General features: G+C 31.7%; 1 protein-coding gene across 1 annotated transcript in view; it reads left to right on the forward strand.

Moving 5' to 3' along the window:
• The window catches only part of LOC140057801 (diacylglycerol O-acyltransferase 1-like), a 66,794-nt gene extending 55,698 nt beyond the window's left edge, over positions 1-11,096 (forward strand). The window contains exons 8-17 of the mRNA XM_072103543.1: positions 999-1,187; positions 1,504-1,566; positions 1,844-1,947; positions 2,479-2,559; positions 3,585-3,629; positions 4,456-4,568; positions 5,683-5,748; positions 8,039-8,126; positions 8,633-8,695; positions 9,141-11,096. Coding sequence (XP_071959644.1) covers positions 999-1,187; positions 1,504-1,566; positions 1,844-1,947; positions 2,479-2,559; positions 3,585-3,629; positions 4,456-4,568; positions 5,683-5,748; positions 8,039-8,126; positions 8,633-8,695; positions 9,141-9,308 — 980 coding nt within the window. The 3' untranslated portion in view covers positions 9,309-11,096. The remainder of the gene's footprint in view (positions 1-998; positions 1,188-1,503; positions 1,567-1,843; positions 1,948-2,478; positions 2,560-3,584; positions 3,630-4,455; positions 4,569-5,682; positions 5,749-8,038; positions 8,127-8,632; positions 8,696-9,140) is intronic.
• Positions 11,097-19,330: the final 8,234 nt, after the last annotated feature.

A 19,330-nucleotide genomic window follows, 5' to 3' on the forward strand; every position in this document is an offset into this window, starting at 1 on the left:
ATCAATACAGAATACTAATTACTAAGCAATGATTTTAATGGCCACAGCATTTTACTCACTGAGCTAGCCGTGATATGTGACATAACAACTCGCAAAACATGGCCGCTAAGGTATAAAATTACCGTTATTTTTTGCTTTTTTAGTGTTAATCCTTAAAATTCAGGAAAGTGATATAACCTATAATGTGCGGCCCATCAAGAAACATTAGTGTGCCAAATCTGAGCACTTATCATTCAGCGGATTCGTAGGATATACGTAAAATTTACGCGACCAATAGTTAGCAAATAAGTAACATTAATATATTATAGATTATTATATAATACTGTATTGACATCATATTGTTTAATTGAATATTAATGAATGAATGAATTTCCTGTCATTTTATGGCTAAAAGTTGTGTTAAATCAAATATAAATATGTATATTCTGAACAATTTAACACCAAAAACAAATTTCTATGACAAATGGTTGTCAAGATATAAGAACCACGCATCTTTAACCTTTGACCCCGATTTTAACCATTTTCTTTCCAGAATCTTCCACACATCCCATGATGTTCTTAAGGGTCAAATTAACCTATAACAGTTTAATTACATACATATCTTACTCCGGTCCTTGATTAAGAAGGAAATAATATTTTTTCCCAAAAAAGTGTTAAAAATACAGTTTTTACTGCAAAAAATATACTTTAATCAGGCCTGCTTTAATAATGTAAATATATTGAATTAGCTACAATGTGGTACCAAACATGATAGTAGATAGTATACCAATCTTATTTTATATCGTTAAATATTGATTATTACCAATTTTAGACATATTTGACCTCAAATGACCTCTAAAATATATGTTCCACTAAACCGATTTTAATAGAATTTGAAAATAAAACACTCCAATAACTACAGAATCAGAAAAAACAAGTTTTGAAACTATTGCAATTTAAAATTGTGTACAAATTGTATGTATTTTATTTGTTGTTACTTTGCATTCCTTATGTTGTAGTTGGGTCTTTTACTGCACTTGGTATTTACACGCAGGCATTCTTAAAACTCATCTCATACCATATTGTGAACAGATGGTGCCGTGAAGCAACACGTAAAAACAAACGTCGTAAAAGAGGAGCCAGTACCCCATCACCCAGGATGAGAAAAGAATTGAAAGAAAAGAATTTTACTGAGAAGGAGGATGATGGTATGTACACTGACATTTCTACAGGATCATGTATGTCGTGTCTTATAGTATGTTGTGATGTAAAAGTATCTCTGTGGAGATCCCGCTTTGTAAATTAAGGGCCTATGATTTCTGGTTCGCCAGCATACAATTGAGGACTAGTGCTGTTCCACCATACCATGCCGAGAGTGTTAAGAAGTCACTATCCAATCGAAATACCATAAAAGCCCCAGTTGTCTTAACGGTTCTGCATATCAAGCAGAAGGTTCCGGGTTCAGGGCAACTTTTTATCATTCTCATTCAATCAAACAAATTCAATGATTTTTTTTTCCAATAGATGGTGATATCCCAAAAGTTGATTCAACATTAGTGGAGTACCCTGATAATATAAACTTAAAAGGTAAATTGGACACCAGATATATTTTATTTATCAATTTGAATAATTTTACTATTTGAAATTTTAAAACTATTTATATTTTGTTAATATTTCTAAAATAAAGTGTTGAGTTATTATATTTAGAGTAATTTTACAAATGTATAAAAGCTTTCCCTCAATTATAATGTATGAAAAATGTTTCTGTCCTTTTATTTTTGTAACATGTGAGGGTTGCCACTTCTTTGTTTGCCAAATTTATAATAAATAAATATAATAAAACTAACTTATTACGTTTTGTCAGATATGTATTATTTCCTGTTGGCGCCTACTCTCTGCTATGAGTTGAATTTTCCTCGCTCGGCAAGAATTAGGAAACGCTTTCTCATCAGAAGAATCATTGAAATTGTAAGTAGTAGGTGTCATTACTGGAGACTTAAATGGTACCCCCAGGTTTAAAATATCTAATAAGTAGTATAATGTATCATTATGAGAGATTTAAAGGTTTAAAATATCTAATAAGTAGAATATGTATTATTATTAGAGTTTTAAAGGGTACCCGAGGTTTAAAATATCTAATCTAATAAATTTAGAATATTTGACTACATTTATATTAACACCCTTGACTCTGGTAATACAGTCTGGTTTTCATAAAATGAAGTCAGTTGATATGTATTGCAAATGAAAAATAGTAATTTTATTGGACTCACTAATTTACTTGAAAACCCCTGCACTGTTATGATAATGAATGTATGGTAGTGGAGAATATTTAATGAGTTGCTCTATTCAAAATGGACCTGAAATTTGGTGTTGCTAGAAGGTATATTGTTACAAAATATAAATTCGCCCTTTTGGGGTAATTAAAAGTAAAGAAAAATCATGTAGCACAAATAATGTATACCGTTTCAATATATGTAAATACAATATATCTTTTTTTAGGTGTTTTTGCTACAGTTGATGCTTGGCTTGGTTCAACAGTGGATTGTTCCAACTGTCATGAATGCCGTCAAACCATTTAATGTAAACACTTTATTGTAGTTTTTTATTAAATTTCAATTAAAAGTATTTAGTTTCATAATAAGTTTTAAAAAGTCTGAGGCGTTAAATTTAGAGGCCATTAAAAAAGGCAGTTTTCCAACTTTAGAGGTGAAATAGAACAGTTATGTATGCACACCAAGTTGATTTCCGAACGCAATCATGCCAACATTCTTGCAATGTTTACAGGAAGCTGAACGTGCATTATGAGCACATTAATTATCACCATTAGATATCATTTTTCTGTTAGGTACGGCTAATTCTTTATTAACCAATAAAATTTAAGAATACAGGTGTATTATAAAAGACTTATTGACGTTTGCAACAGCCATAAATAAAGGTGTCCTGTTTATTTAATAAAAATTATGAAAGTGAAGTTCATCATGTTACCCTATGGCAAGATACACAGTTCACATCACCATCCATTTTGATTTAGAAGTGAGAGTACATACAAGTTAAAACGACTATGGTAGGCTGGCAATGAGGGCTTGAAATAATAACTATAAATTAGTGTATGATATTTCATAGCCTATACGTTAACATGATTGGTTGAATCACATGACTACCATTCCAAGGATCGTACTTCTTATATAATACTAACACTGTAAAGTGTGGAATTATTGATAGAAATTCTTCTGCTAATGTACAAGGCCTAGGCATAAGTGAATATTTTATTGCCAAGGAATCATTAATTAGTAATTATTTGCCTTTATATGTTTATTTTTCCCAAGGTAAGGTGAACACTTAAGGCATAACTAGGTAGGCTTATTTACTTGGTGGCTAAGCCTACCCAGCAGATATTCTACTGATATTTGGCAATATAAAATAACAGATATCGTCTTTATATTGGTAAAATAATATAAGATTTGACATCCCCTTGGGAATGATATTTTTCCCTCGGGACTAAATATATAATCCGAAGAGACAAATTTTCCCTTGTGGGTGTCAAATCTTATATTTCATCTCTAAGCAGGCAATATCTGTATAATAAATATATTCTGTTCTTGTAGGAAATGGATCTTAAACGAATTGTTGAAAGAATTCTGAAACTTGCTGTGAGTTGTTTAAATTTGAATTAATTTTTAATTGTTGTATTTCATGGAAACATAGAAAGTCGACCTATTACAGAAAACAGTTATTAAAGATGTATTGTCCCTTTGACTATTAAATTCCAAAATTTTTTTTTTTTAATATTTCGAAAAAAAGTAGGTCATTTTGAAGTATCATAATAGTTATTAACTGTCACCAAAAATTAGTTGAAAAAAAAATAATTTAACCAAAATACGGATGTTTTTTTGTTCAAAAAATAACTTTGACTTCCAGTCAAAGTTTTCAATCAAAACATATCTCATAATGCAACACGCTTGTTTGGCTACTCTGTATGCATAATCATAAAACTTCCTCGCGATCTGTGTGAAAACACATTCTCAACCGCTACGAGTTGTAAACAATCCTAATTAGCATCATGCATAATGCATACTCGTGGTTTGAAATCTTTGTTTACTTTCGCTCGTGATGATTTTCCAGACAAAATGTAATCAAATTAATTTACCTGATAATTACGTAAACTTGTTGTTTTTGCCTTGAATTTTTGACTTAAAGTGAATAACTTTAATATTACTTTGATATGGCCAATTTAAATTTAGAATGTTTTTTTTTTTTCATTTTTTGTGTTTCAAGGGACAATACATCTGACTGACTAAAAATATTATATATTTATATAGTTGATAATAATTATAGATAGATCCAATTCATGTATTGCCATAAATCTTTCAGAGGCATATATATAACTTGTAACAAGTTATAACACCGTTTGATCTTCTAACTTATTATATGTTTTCACACACACACATATGTGAACGTCATTTTCTTATTTGATAGATTCCAAATCACTTCATATGGCTCCTATTTTTCTACTCTTTCTTTCACTCATTGCTCAATTTAATTGGAGAATTAATTCGCTTTGCTGATAGAGAATTCTACAGGGATTGGTGGTAAGTTAAAAACAACTTGTACTATTAAAACTATATTATTATATTATTCGTAGCTTATCTTCTTTCTGTGACATGCAAACTCTAGAAAAGAGTAGAGCTATTTAATATAAAAAATATTAACCATGCCCTGTTCAGTGATTTTAAGCTCATGCCTCATGGGCGTCGCTTTTGATGCCCGGCATGTAGAACAAACCGGAAAAGGAATTCGTTTTTGCCAGTGACTATCCGACTCTTAAATTCTTGAACCTTGACTTTGGTTTTTTTTGTACTGTGTATTGTGATATTTTGTATATTTTAATCCAGATCTTTTTATTTGAATTGCCCCGTGTGGGATGATTAAAGAATTTTGAATTGAATTGAATTATGAAGGCATTGCCTGCTTAGATGTGTAGTATAAAACTAGCATTAATTTGTCACTATGACAATTAAATATATGATGTATGGCATCACAAAATCGGTGTAGTGTCGGAAATAATGATTTTTAAGATTTTTATATTATTCGTGACTCTATTTTTTAAAATTATATGAAGAATTATTAATGAAAACATACGAGTCACTTTCTACAGTAGCTCAGGAAATTTATAAATTTATTGATTTTTATTAGATATTTGTCTGTTTCTGCTGCATAACGCAAATTAACTGTTTATTTTAAAATAGGTTTCTGCTCAATTTGTGCTCCGGTTAAATCAGTGGGTAGTTGTTGACAAAAATCGTTGGAATGAAAAAGTGCAATTGGTCCTGACGGGTAATTCAAACATTACCGCCGTGTACTTGACTCAGTCATTAGCCATTAGCTGTCAATCAAATAACCGTTATTTTGTGTTGCAGCTAAAAGGTGCCCAGCGATAACTGGTTAAATGGTGTTGTAACACCGAATTGAATGGGTGTTTCTTTTTGTGCTGCCTTTTAACTGGTTACCACAAATTTGTCCTGTTTCTGCTCACAAGAAAATGTAGTTAATTTATTAACACCCATTTTAACTGGTTATTTTTATGCAGCAGAAACAGGCCCTTAAATGAGTAATGCTGTATTTATTAGTTGTGATCATTTATGTGATTGAAACCAAACATAATCATTGTTATAAAGCAAGTTTATCTGCTTCTTTTTCCATCAGGAATTCTGAAAATGTTGATTATTTTTGGAAGAATTGGAACATTCCAGTCCACAGGTGGGCCAAAAGGTAAGCTGGAGCTAGAACACATACATGCTGCCGTGTTGAATGTCAACCTAGGCTAAACTGTTCCCACTAGTGCCATTTGAATAATCCTTCACTATTGAAATTAAATTATTGGTTATCCGCACTTGCTGGATAACCCCTTGTTTTCAGAATCTTTTTTTTTTCTATCTTATTAGTTATCTGCTTAGTATCGGATAACTCCTTATATTTCGGTATCTTTTATTCATCAAAAAGTATATACATAAAACAATTCATGGCAGTATAAACTGAATTGCGAACTGAGTAGTTAAATACATTATACTCCTTGTAACTTTCCTGTTTCATCATCTTTTTTTTCTGTATTTTACTTCTTTCCTGCCTTTCCTAGTCATTTTAAACAAGATTGACATCATTTCAAATTAAAATGACGTCATACGTATACGTTGATTTAGACCATTTACATGCGTTTTAGTTGCAAAAGTTATAAAATATTGTCAAAATTATGCCTATTTTGAATCTATTATAGCTCCTCAGGATCAATGGTTACCCCCAATTTTTTACTTAATATGTAAGCAGATATGTTGTAGATATTAATTCATGCATAATTTTTTCCTCACGAATGTTGTGACGTCATCGTATGGCCACACAAATGTAAAATATATGATTTTTGTCTCTTTTGTTATTGCTCATCACATTCAATGGAGCGCATATCGCTTATACATACCGGTATTCCATTTCCCTCGAGATTTTAATATTGTCTGTCAATCAAGTATTTTTCGCATGAATTAAAAATATATTAATTTTTATGAAGTCATCATGCCTAAAAATGTTAATTATGTGGGTCAATAATTTAATCTTTACAGTAAATTTTAATCTGTTATAGCTCGTAAGAATAAAATGTGATCATCACGATTAAAACGTTTTCTGGAAGCTATTGGATTGTAGATATGAAATCATGTGAACATTTTGCCAATCGGATGTTGTGACATCATCATATGGCCAGTTAAATAAAAAAAGTTGTATTTTCATCAAATCTAGTTTTCTTATTCTTTCTGTCAACAAATTTTGTCCGCGGTTTATCTCTAATACTTGTCAACATAAGATTATATAACTTTGTCAGAGGATTGACCTCTAACTTCGTTATATCACATTAGAGTCACACAGCGGAAGTTAAGCTCAATTTTATGAAATTTTATGATTGATCATAAATTCTGAACAAAAAGTTATTTTCAATGAAACTTTACAAAAGTGTATTTCAATGGAGCAAATTTTGAAATGATAAAAATAGCGTGCTACGCAAAAAATTACACGTATTTGAAATTTTAAAATTAATTTTTAATCAATTTCGTGTACATTTCAGGTATTTGAGCATTTCAAAATTGTCTACATTTTTTGCGTTTTGCAAAGCGTAGACAAATGGTTTTTGCAATTGATTTTTGTTTTTCATACCGTCTGTAGTAGATTTCATTCATTTTGATGAACTTTAAATGCAAAATAACAACGCACATTAAACTTTAATAATCGTGTGATCGACCCATGTGATTAAAACTTATTATGGAAGTTGTTGAATTGTAGATATGATTTCGTATACAAATTTTGTCTATCTGATGTCATGACGTCATCATATGGCCAGTTGAATTTTAAGAAATCAGATTTTCATCTCTTTCGTAAAAAAGCTCATCGTGTTTAAAAGAGAGCACATCTCACTTTTACGTGCCCAAAATCCTTCAAATTTTCATTAATGTAATTATTTAGATAATTATCTTCTAAAATAGTTTTCTTTATAATGTCAATTTGATGACGTCATCGTGTTAATAATTAGATTTAAAAGATGGTTAATTTCATCTATGCTACACTGAACATATACAGTGTTCTGTAAATACTGTAATATGCTGTATGGCACGAAATAGGTACAATTGAGCACTGTAAACATATTTAATTCATGTCATATGATGGCATAATAATTGTAGACGTTCATATACGTATGTGCATGTTGCATTTCCACGGATAACACGAACTCTGAACTGAAAGTTCAAATCTAGTTCAACTTGAAATTTTCTATGCTATATAGTTTTACATGTTTTGAAGACCATTTTAAGTGATCAATGTCCGAACTGTCCTGGACTTCTTAAGTTGCCCCAGACTCCATCCAGGTTTGCATCTATCACAGTACTTTATATTCTTTTGTTTGCTTACATTTATATGATATTAAGGAGATTTAAAACCAGACATGCCTCTGTTGTATAAATCCTATTGGAGTCTAATTATCTTTATAAACTTGTTATTAATAAGAATAATATGAATTTCCCCTCAGACATCTCTATGCACCACTGAGAAGAAAAGGATACTCATCAATTCAAGCAGCTATTGCTGTTTTTCTGTTATCAGCAATATTCCATGAGGTCAAGTCACAAATTATTTTAAACTCTACTTTTATCTGTCATTTTAACCCAAAATTCTCTCAGGAATTTAGGCCTTTGTTAGATGCACAATCCAAGATACTGTACATTTTGAAAATTAAAAAACATTTCCCCAAAACAACATCTTATTTCAGAATCATATATAAATTATCTTGTCAGCCTGTATTGTTCTAATGATAATCCTTTTATGGATAGACCATCATAAGATATATTTTAAACAAAACTGCTACAGCTCTGTAGCAGGTTTGTCAAACATGTCACCAAAATATGGATAGAACATAGACTACATTATTAAAATAATTATTAATTACGTTACTTGGTATTTGATATGCCGACAATGCCTGCTTATTACTATTAGCTTATGTATAGCATCCTCTATATGAATTTTATTATTATAACGCTCTATTGTTTGGTCATGTTTTATAAATTAACCCTAGAATTTTCTGAAAATTTAAAATGTGTTTTTTTTTTGTGTATTTTTTTTACAGTACCTCGTAAGTGTTCCATTGCACTTATTTAGGCTATGGGCTTTTGCTGGTATGATGGCACAGGTAAGATGAGTTTAATCATTTGAGAGAATGAATAAGTTTGGTTGTTTTTCTACTGCTATGTAATACAAATAATTAATGTTTTTGAGATGAATAAGAAGAATCAATCTACCTATTCATAAATATTTTTTCCCAATTAAATAAATAAAACATATTCAGTATTAACACATCTCTCCTATTATATTATAAAACAAATAATGAATGTTTTGTATTGTGAATATTTTCATGCGTAGAAACAAAGTCTTTAATCTTTTTACTTATTCGTAGTTGTTTAGCAATGTTGATGCTATGTTTTTAAGGTACTGTCCCCATGAAATTCAAATGTTCACTTTGCTATTAGTTTACTTATTTTCTCAAGCTTGGTTTTCAAAATCAAAAGTATAGTATGTAATGTGGATTTTTAAATATACCCTGTACCAAACTGTTAAATTTGTGTTTTTTTTTACAGGTACCTATTCAATATTTTACAGCCAGATTCCTGCATGGAGCATATGGCAACTCAGCTGTATGGATCTCTCTTATTATAGGTCAGCCTGTTTGTGTATTGATGTACTTCCATGATTATTATGTCATTAACATGATTTCAGCCACAAACAGTACTACATCCGTGATCTGATCTATTTAATTTGTAAATGAATAAAATATTTCAGGTATAGATTAATAATATAATTTTAATTTGATTAATTATAGCTTTACTTAGATAGTATACAATATTAAAACTTTATTTTAATGATATTTTGTTGGAATTGTTGAAAACAAGAAAATATCTGTAATCTATTATCCAGTCGACATTGAGTTATACACTAGTTATTTGAAATAAAATACCTAAAAGTATACAAAAATTGTTAAAAACATTGCGTTGTGATAAGTATTAGCATGTATGTATTATGTTCGCAAACTACGATGTTATAATTTGTGAACCATTTAATTGGTCACTTTTTCCTGTTAATCGTTACCATTTAAAGACTCTAATGGAAATAAATTATATATTATTTTAAGCTTTCTTTGGTTTTTCCTGGTTCAATTAGTTTTTTTTTAAATTTTTATTTTTGTGTCATTTTATTCATGTTTTGAAACAAATATTGTAAATCAAATCATGTTTCAGTGACTATGTTGATGTGTAGCCTTATTACTGTACCCATTTTTCTGTAAAATAATTATTGATTACTTAATCTGGTTAACTCAATGCAACGTGGACTGGAATATAGGCTTTATTAGTTCACTGGTGCTTTGATTTTAAGGTTGTAGGAATAAATTTTATTTTATTTTTCTTATACTATATTTTGATGTACATTTGATTAAAAACATATATTTTTAAAATTGTGCTCATATTGTCGTAAATAGAAATGATTCAATTAAAACCAATTGACTGGATAACAATAACAATTTCTTAGGCCATTTATGCTTTTACCTAGAAGGAAACTATTTGAAATGTTGCTGCTTCTTCTTCCACCTCTAGCATTTGCCTAGCATTTCAAACAATGTATGTTTCAAATTTAATAATTCATTCATATGTTTGTCACTTCTATTATTGTCAAAGTAGTGTCGTAATGATTTTTTGCTCTAATAAATTGTGTATGAAATATATACTTAGAAGTTAATTATGTACTGAACAGTATATTTTTATAAAATGATTAATATTTTTAGTGAATACACCATGATTTCAGAAACACAATTAAAACAAATCACTGGTAGCTAATTGTTAATTATGTAAGAAAGTTACTTACAATTTAGGAGCCATGGGGCTGACAATGAACAAGGATGAATTGTAACTATAGAAATAGACAGTTACCATCTTCAATGCATAATACCTCAAATATATATTCTAATTGACTTGCCTTAATTCAAGTGGCTTTAATAAAATGACATCAATATTGAATAAAAAGATGTTCTTTTTAAAATAATTTCAATAAATTACTAATTATTTGTAAATGTGTAGTACAGTAAATTAATTAATATAATATCAATGGAATTGTGAACTCCTCTAAGCATGATATCCAAATATCAGATGTAATGTAGATATATTATAACAATAAAACAACCTTATTTTTCCATAAGATAAAATACATTATTGTTATTTTATAATGTAAGTAGTTATTTCTGGTGTCTTTTTTGTGTGTTAAAATATATAATGAATTCTTTTCATGCACTTGCATTTTGCAACCAATGAACATAACATTTATAATTTCCAAAAGCTGCATCATAATGTGTTAATAGATTTTCACTAAAAGGTTATAACTATAATATGATGTTTCATTTTTTACACCCAATTAGAGCACCAATTTCAAATTAGAATGTATAGAATAAGAGCTCACTGAATCAATGCAATGCATGTTAACTTAACTGTTAATGTCACTACACCGTTTATAGAATGATTATTTTAATAAAGACAATTTTGAAAGAATGGCTGTAGTTGTTCGTTTTAGACTAAAAACAAAAGGGAGCGGATTCCAGGATGTTGTGAAAGTGACGCAACGGTAGTATCCCTGGCATCTAGGCGAGACGATTTTGAAAATATGATACCTCTAGATCTATGGTCGGAAATGGCACTTTGGCGTTATTATAAATGTATTAACAAATTGATATTTTAAACGTGAAAACTGAGGTACTAGCCTATTAAATGATGATATTTCCCCCCTATATTTTTTAGTAAAGGCGTCGCCACAGGGCGCTTCGCGCAAGTCAGCGGCGGAAAAGAGTTCTTGTATATACGTACAACAGAGCGGTTATGAACAAAGACATTATAGCGCCACGTGGCGCTATACGATCTTTGTTTCTGAACCCCCTTGTCACACCATGACCTATTGACGGGCCTATTGATTAATTTATGATTATTATGACTATTGCTATAAACTACTTAGGGCATTTTATAAATATCGGGGTTTTAAAGTCGCCGCCATTACAAGTAAAAGCTTCTATGCTTATTCAGTGAATTGGTAGGATAATTTTTTTGGTCCAGATTTATAGGATCCGCCACTGAATAAGCATAGAACCTTTTGCATGTCTGTGCGTTAGATCAAATGGAATACTTAAAATGTTGAAATCTCCGCAGATCATGTATCAAATACAGTAAAGATAATGAACACTTGTAAATAAAGTTAATAGTTAAAAAAACAAACACAGAACATGAACATGAAAATAAATACTGTGTTTGTTTCTCATCCATATAGCATTTAATGTTCAAATGTTTTGTTTATTTATATATTATTTATAATTATTATTATAGGCCTACTAGATAAAAAATATTGTGAAATAAATAGAAAAGGGATAGGCCTATCCTACATGAGTGAAAGTTTCCAATGATAAAATCTAAGATGGGTTAAAAAGTAAAATCCAGATCACATGCTAGTAGGCCTAAATGGAAATACTATCAAATCATCCAATACAATACCCAACGCAGGACGGGTTCTGGCGCACTAGTCTGCGCATGGATTATCGTCATATTTTCGAACAGCCGAACATATACAGGTCAATTGTCGACGACGAAGCGACTAGACGTGGCATCCGCCGGTACACCAAAACAGTTTTTTCTTCTTTAATTCGTTAAGAATTATAAACTTATCTCTCATGTTGTGTGTAACTGCTGCCACTATTAAATGTATATTTATTGGTGACCAACCCTGTAATATTTTCCAACACTAGCCTAACAATAACCTAACTTGCCCAACTTATACTATACCTGTCTGGTGGTCTTTTCATATTATTTCGTATTAATTCGCGGTGGGTCACACTCAGCAGCATAGAGCAGCAGCAATTTTTTTTTAATATGATGGGTCTATTCCATGAAGTATTTTTTGTTGTATTTAAAGTAAATATTTCCACATAGAAAATTAGAAAGCCGTTCAGAGAGTGCATACTGTAAAATTCTCCTACATAAAATTTCTCCGGGAATATATAGGCCTATATAATATATTTGTTTGTTTCTTAATGCTGTGTGTAATTTCAGTACAACCATGTGTATGCGAAGTTGTTGTAATGGTTTATGTAACCACCCTTTCAACAAACAATAGTTTCAATTGACTAACAATATAGAACAGCAACGCCAAACACAAACGGGTGAATTTGAAAAGAAATAGGTTTTTTAAAACTACTCGTATCAAAAAACCTGTAAATTAAATCAAATTATGTTTTAAAATTACAAATCACAAATTATAACTCTTGCGCTCTGGTACAAAAATGAATTTTTGTTAACAAGTAGTTTTCGAGAAAATGCAATTTAAGACTTTAGGACTAGACTGCCTCGCCGGTTTTTGAAAATTCTGTCCTATTTTTTAACACTAGCATGTCTGAAATTTATAGGAAAAAGTGGTCATATTTGGGACCGTGGTCCGGATCCCCTCTAAAATTTAATAGAGTGGTCCTTGACCACATAATATGTATCTGTATTCATTTTGGTAAATATCTTGTAATTAGATCCCGTTGTTCCATCTTACATTCTAAATGGACATGAACTCATGAACGTTAATGACATTACGTTACTTGGTGTGGTAATATCCCATAATTTGTCATGGACACATCAGGTAGATAATGTAACTTTGAAATGCAATAGGATGTTAGGTTTTATACGGTCAATTGCCACATTAAAGAGGCATAGTGTTTTTAAAGTGGGTCATTAACATGTTTTTAAATTGTGCCCAACTTCCGCAAACAAAGGCGTCTTTAATATTGGCCGGTAATGTATTCCACAAACGAATAAATCTGGTTGGGATACAATGCTTTCCACTATCAGTTTTGAATGCAAGATGTTTAAAAGTTAGAACATCCAAATGCCTACAATTGATAGTCAACATATTTAAAATAAAACTATTCTGTAATTTATATAATATATTTGTAACAAAAATAACGGTAAAATAATCTCGATTTGATTCAGCTGTCATCAAATTCAGTTTAGTTAATCGGTCAGAATATGGCTGATCTAAGATTCGTTGATGAAGGATAAATCGACTTGCCCTTCTTTGAATTTTCTCTATCTTATTAATATGACATTGACGATAAGGATACCAAACAGGGGAGCAATATTGAATATGGGGAAGAACAAGACATTTATAAAGTTTAAGTAAAACAGATGTAACGGCGACCGGGAATCCACCAAATTTTAGGATTCAGCCAAGTAGCCTTTTTTGCAATTAAAATCTCATTACACGGAATCTCTTTGTTGTTATACAACACACTTCTCGTAGGCGTGTAGAATATGCGTGTAATAGCGTGTTGTATAAACGCGCCCTTAGATCAGCCATATTCTGACCGATTAACTAAACTGAATTTGATGACAGCTGAATCAAATCGAGATTATTTTACCGTTATTTTTGTTACAAATATATTATATAAATTACAGAATAGTTTTATTTTAAATATGTTGACTATCAATTGTAGGCATTTGGATGTTCTAACTTTTAAACATCTTGCATTCAAAACTGATAGTGGAAAGCATTGTATCCCAACCAGATTTATTCGTTTGTGGAATACATTACCGGCCAATATTAAAGACGCCTTTGTTTGCGGAAGTTGGGCACAATTTAAAAACATGTTAATGACCCACTTTAAAAACACTATGCCTCTTTAATGTATATTATGGTATTAATATTACATATTTACATTGTTTTATGTTTTAATGTATGCTTTGAGTGTGGTGTGGCACGCCTTATGGCGACAGTGGTCCTTTGACCTCTTTTGCCACTCCTTGGCACACTCAAAGTTTATGTATTGTTTTAATGTTGCTAAAATTAATAAAATAAAATAAAATAAATAAAATAATTACTTTTTGAGTAATCCTGCTAACAAACAAACAGACAAACAAACACACGCGATCGATTAACATATATCTCCTTGGCGGAGGTAAATATATGATGAATGTTTATATTGAAAAGGACGTTTGATTTTACAATACTGATACGATGCAATATTGCCATTAGTTATATATATATATATATATATATATATATATATATATATATATATATATATATATATATATATATATATATATATATATATATATATATATATATATATATATATATATATATATATATATATATATATATACATACATATATATATATATATATATATATATATATATATATATATATATATATATATATATATGTATATATATATGTTTGTTGTATGAGAGAATGTATCTGGTGGGTGAAAATCTGTGATAATACCATACATGGCTCTGTGGTCTAGTGGTATGATACTCGCCCTGTAAGCGAGAGGTTGCAGGTTCGAATCCAGCCAGAGACATTTTTTCATACAACTAAAAAATATGGAACTTTCGCCAATGAGCTATGCTCGACGCGATTATGAGATCATGTTCCGAATATGAGCACTGTTTCTATAATTTACAGTATGATTTATATATAATTTACCCAGTGCTACGCAACATCATTGATTTACATATACACAATATTATTTAAAAAACCGTTGCGAATTAAAGTTGGAATTTATTCTGACTTGTTAAGCCTCCACTGATTGTGAGGGCGTTTGTTGTATGAGAGAATGTATCTGGTGGGTGAAAATCTGTGATAATACCATACATGGCTCTGTGGTCTAGTGGTATGATACTCGCCCTGTAAGCGAGAGGTTGCAGGTTCGAATCCAGCCAGAGACATTTTTTCATACAACTAAAAAATATGGAACTTTCGCCAATGAGCTATGCTCGACGCGATTATGAGATCATGTTCCGAATATGAGCACTGTTTCTATAATTTACAGTATGATTTATATATAATTTACACAGTGCTACGCAACATCATTGATTTACATATACACAATATTATTTAAAAAACCGTTGCGAATTAAAGTTGGAATTTATTCTGACTTGTTAAGCCTCCACTGATTGTGAGGGCGTTTGTTGTATGAGAGAATGTATCTGGTGGGTGAAAATCTGTGATAATACCATACATGGCTCTGTGGTCTAGTGGTATGATACTCGCCCTGTAAGCGAGAGGTTGCAGGTTCGAATCCAGCCAGAGACATTTTTTCATACAACTAAAAAATATGGAACTTTCGCCAATGAGCTATGCTCGACGCGATTATGAGATCATGTTCCGAATATGAGCACTGTTTCTATAATTTACAGTATGATTTATATATATATATATATATATATATATATATATATATATATATATATATAAATCAGGCAAAGAACATTAATTCTAAACCGCCCGGTGATATACTGAAATTTAATTAATTAATTTGAAACGATATATATATATAAGCTCGTTGAGCTTGTGCGCTCTTTGTGTTCATAATCAGTGTACCATGTCCCGCATAACTGGCTCAGCCTATATATTATTGTGCCAGTTCTGCGGTACATTTAATTTCGAAACCTGAGCTGCACAGACGAGATCTAAAAAGATCGAAACAGTACTGTCTGCAGATTGGATATTATTATATATTTGGTCTTACAGAAACACCCATCCCCCCCCCCCTATGGTGGAGCCTGTGGCAAAGCGAATGTTGTTAAATGACACCCCTAACTGGAAATGGTACTTTCTCGCCAAAAAATTATGATAAATGGCACCTTTTCGGCCGGAAATGGCACTCTAATAATAGCGCGCTCGCAAGTGGCAAAACGATCGCCAGCTATTTTTTCTGCCAACACATTTGCGTTCAATGCTAACGTCAACGAGTTATCCCGAACCATAACAATTTCCCCTGGCTAACGGGCCTGAACAACATCGCTATGAGTGTACTTTGGGATGGACCTGTTTATATTGTTCTTTCTATTAGTCTATTATGTTCATTGTAAAAGTTCCCACCGCCGGTACATCAAAGTTCGCAGTTTTTCAGTCAAGTTACCCACTCCTTTGCAAACTACAGAAAAATAGCGTTGTAGAACCAGTTGGTAGGTTATTAAATCCACCCCCTAAATGGGGATTCCCCATTATATATTATTATTATATATTAACAACGAACTATGCGTCAAAAACCTCCATTGCCCCGTCGTCGATTCCCAATTGTGTGTACGCTCCTCGCGGACTACGGACTCGCCGCACGTCACAACTGACAGTTCGGATAAGCTATCGTTTGTGATTGGTAAAATAACTTGCATTGCATCCTAGAGTGAAAAAGTACGTTTTTTTTTCTTTTTTTGCATTCTCTTTATAACGAACTCCCACCTTTGTCAAGTTCACCCACTTTCGATTCATTTGAAATCAATTAAAGAAAATATTTATTCCACAAATTTTAGACAATTTTTATTGTTTTATCAAATCGGATGGCTCCAGTGGGTTGAGCCTGTCATATTGATATATATCCTTAGGGTATGTTCAGACTCACGTCGTTAAGGTGGCGTTATGTAAGCGGCGTACATAATGTTGTGTCTGAACTAGGCGCAGATTAGCGTTAGCGAGCTGTTAACTCTAGCAGGAGAGGGAGATGAAGTTTTGGCAAGATGCTGATGGTACGTAAAGCCGTTGGCCCATTGGTGCATTGCTGACTGACGTAGTCCGAGAGTTCCTAATTCGAATCATCAAGCTGCGCTTCCACAGTTATATATATAATTATAGCTTGCCACACCTCACCCTCCTCCTTTCCCCACCCCCGCTGTGCTCACATGTATATCTTTATTTTGTCTCTCTCTTATTTGAAACCCCTTTCTTTCTCTTTAGTTTTCTGTGTCTTGGGAAATAATATATAAAAGGACATATTGAGCCATGATTTAAATTAAAACTCATTTAGTGATATAAGTAACGACATCATATCACTTGCAGGCTTTCTATTGTTACATTATGTAGGCATACAGCTGGTTGTTTCTACAATAATATCATATAACGTCACAACACAGCACGAGATGTCTAATTTTAGAGCATTTTCAGGCAACGCAAATTATTATTTTTTCATTCCAAATAGCAGTGTGCAAACGCAAGCCATTTCCTATTTCACCTTCAGGAATGTTGAATATTTGATAACTTCATCTAGAATTTTCTTATTTAGGGCCTATAGACCTAAAAAAATAAACTTCACGTATATTAATACACGGGCCCCCGAAAACATAGGCCTACAGGTATATTAAAATGTATTGTCCCCCAAAAACATAACATTAACAATCAAGACTATTAAACTATTACTACTGTAAACAAGAAATTTACAAAAAACTGTTTTGAAGTAACAATTTAAATTTATTGTTCTTTCTCCCGTTCTTTTAATTCTTCATTAAATGATGATTTTTGTTTAACAATCACTAGTAAATATTTTGTGTAACGTATGGCATGAAATGAATGAAGTCCTAAAAGTACAGTTTATATGCGTGTTACTACTTATATTAAGGCCGTGTGACCCACATACCGACCCCAACATTCCAGTAAACAAAATTTCTAATTTTCCAGCCGCCGACAAACGTAGGCCTACTCATTAATCTGACAATTTAAGTAAATATCTCTATCATACCATTCGCCATCATTTTTAACAAAGAGCATAGAGATATTATAATCTCTACGCATAGAGGAAGGATTGTTTTGACATGATAACTCTATCGCTAACACGAAAACACTGTTTATTGAAACAGGTCTTACAAACTGTGCATAGTCTCATGACTTTACTCTCGCCGGACCTGCTTTGCCCATGCCGAGTTTCCAAGTTCCCATTTTTCAGTCGTAGTAGGGCCTACTATAAGCATGGAGTTTACCTCCATGACCTATAAAAATGTACACTTGGTCCATGCCAATAATAATATAAGTTTCCTATGCTTCAGATTCCGTCCTCTATAACCGCCTACGAGCGGTAACGGTAAGCGGTCTCAATCTATCTGTTCTGAGCGGAAACCGGAATAACATATATTCCATACTTTATTTAAAGATGTATTGTTCCTTTGACTAATTCCAAAAAAAAAAAAAGATTTCGAAAAAAACTGGATCATTTTGAAGTATCATAATAGTTATTAACTTTCACCAAAAATTAGTCAAAATTTAACTGAAATACAGACCTTTTTTTGTTCAAAAAGAAACTTTCACTTCCAGTCAAAGTTTTCGATCAAAACATATCTCACAATGTAACTCGCTTGTTTGGCTACTCTGTTTGCATATTCATAAAACTTCCCGCTCGCGATCTATGTGAAAACACCTTCTCAATCGTGACGCATTGTAAACAATCCTAATTAGCATCATGCATATAATGCATAATCGTGGTTTGATAATCTTTGTTTACTTTTGCGTAAATTTGTTGTTTTTGGTTCGAATTTTCGACCTAAAGTGAATAACTTTTAAAATAGGACATTAAAACCATGGCGTAAAGAATAATCTTTAGGCCTACGCCAGCTTTAGGCCTATCTCTTTCATTTCTTGAGTCCATGAACAAAGGGTTTTTCTCCGCGGAAACCCCTATTAAAAAGGGGGTTGGGGTATGCCATATGCTATTATTTTGTAGTTTTAATAAAGTTAATCACTTCCATAGAAAAAAAAATTGGCCGGCAGACAATTTGACCATTTGCTTTAAATCACGTTTTTTTTTCAGGTAAATACATTTTTTTTCCGATCCAATCTTTGGTCAAATGGAATATTCAACAAAAAATTTGTTAAGAATTATTTTTTCAGGGGGACAATAATACATCTTTAAATCCGCCAACAATTTATGTGAAATGACTCACTTATGACATCAACAACTGAGTGTAGCGACTGAGCGGAAGAA

Source organism: Antedon mediterranea, chromosome 8, assembly GCF_964355755.1.
Source record: "Antedon mediterranea chromosome 8, ecAntMedi1.1, whole genome shotgun sequence".
NCBI lineage: Eukaryota > Metazoa > Echinodermata > Crinoidea > Comatulida > Antedonidae > Antedon > Antedon mediterranea.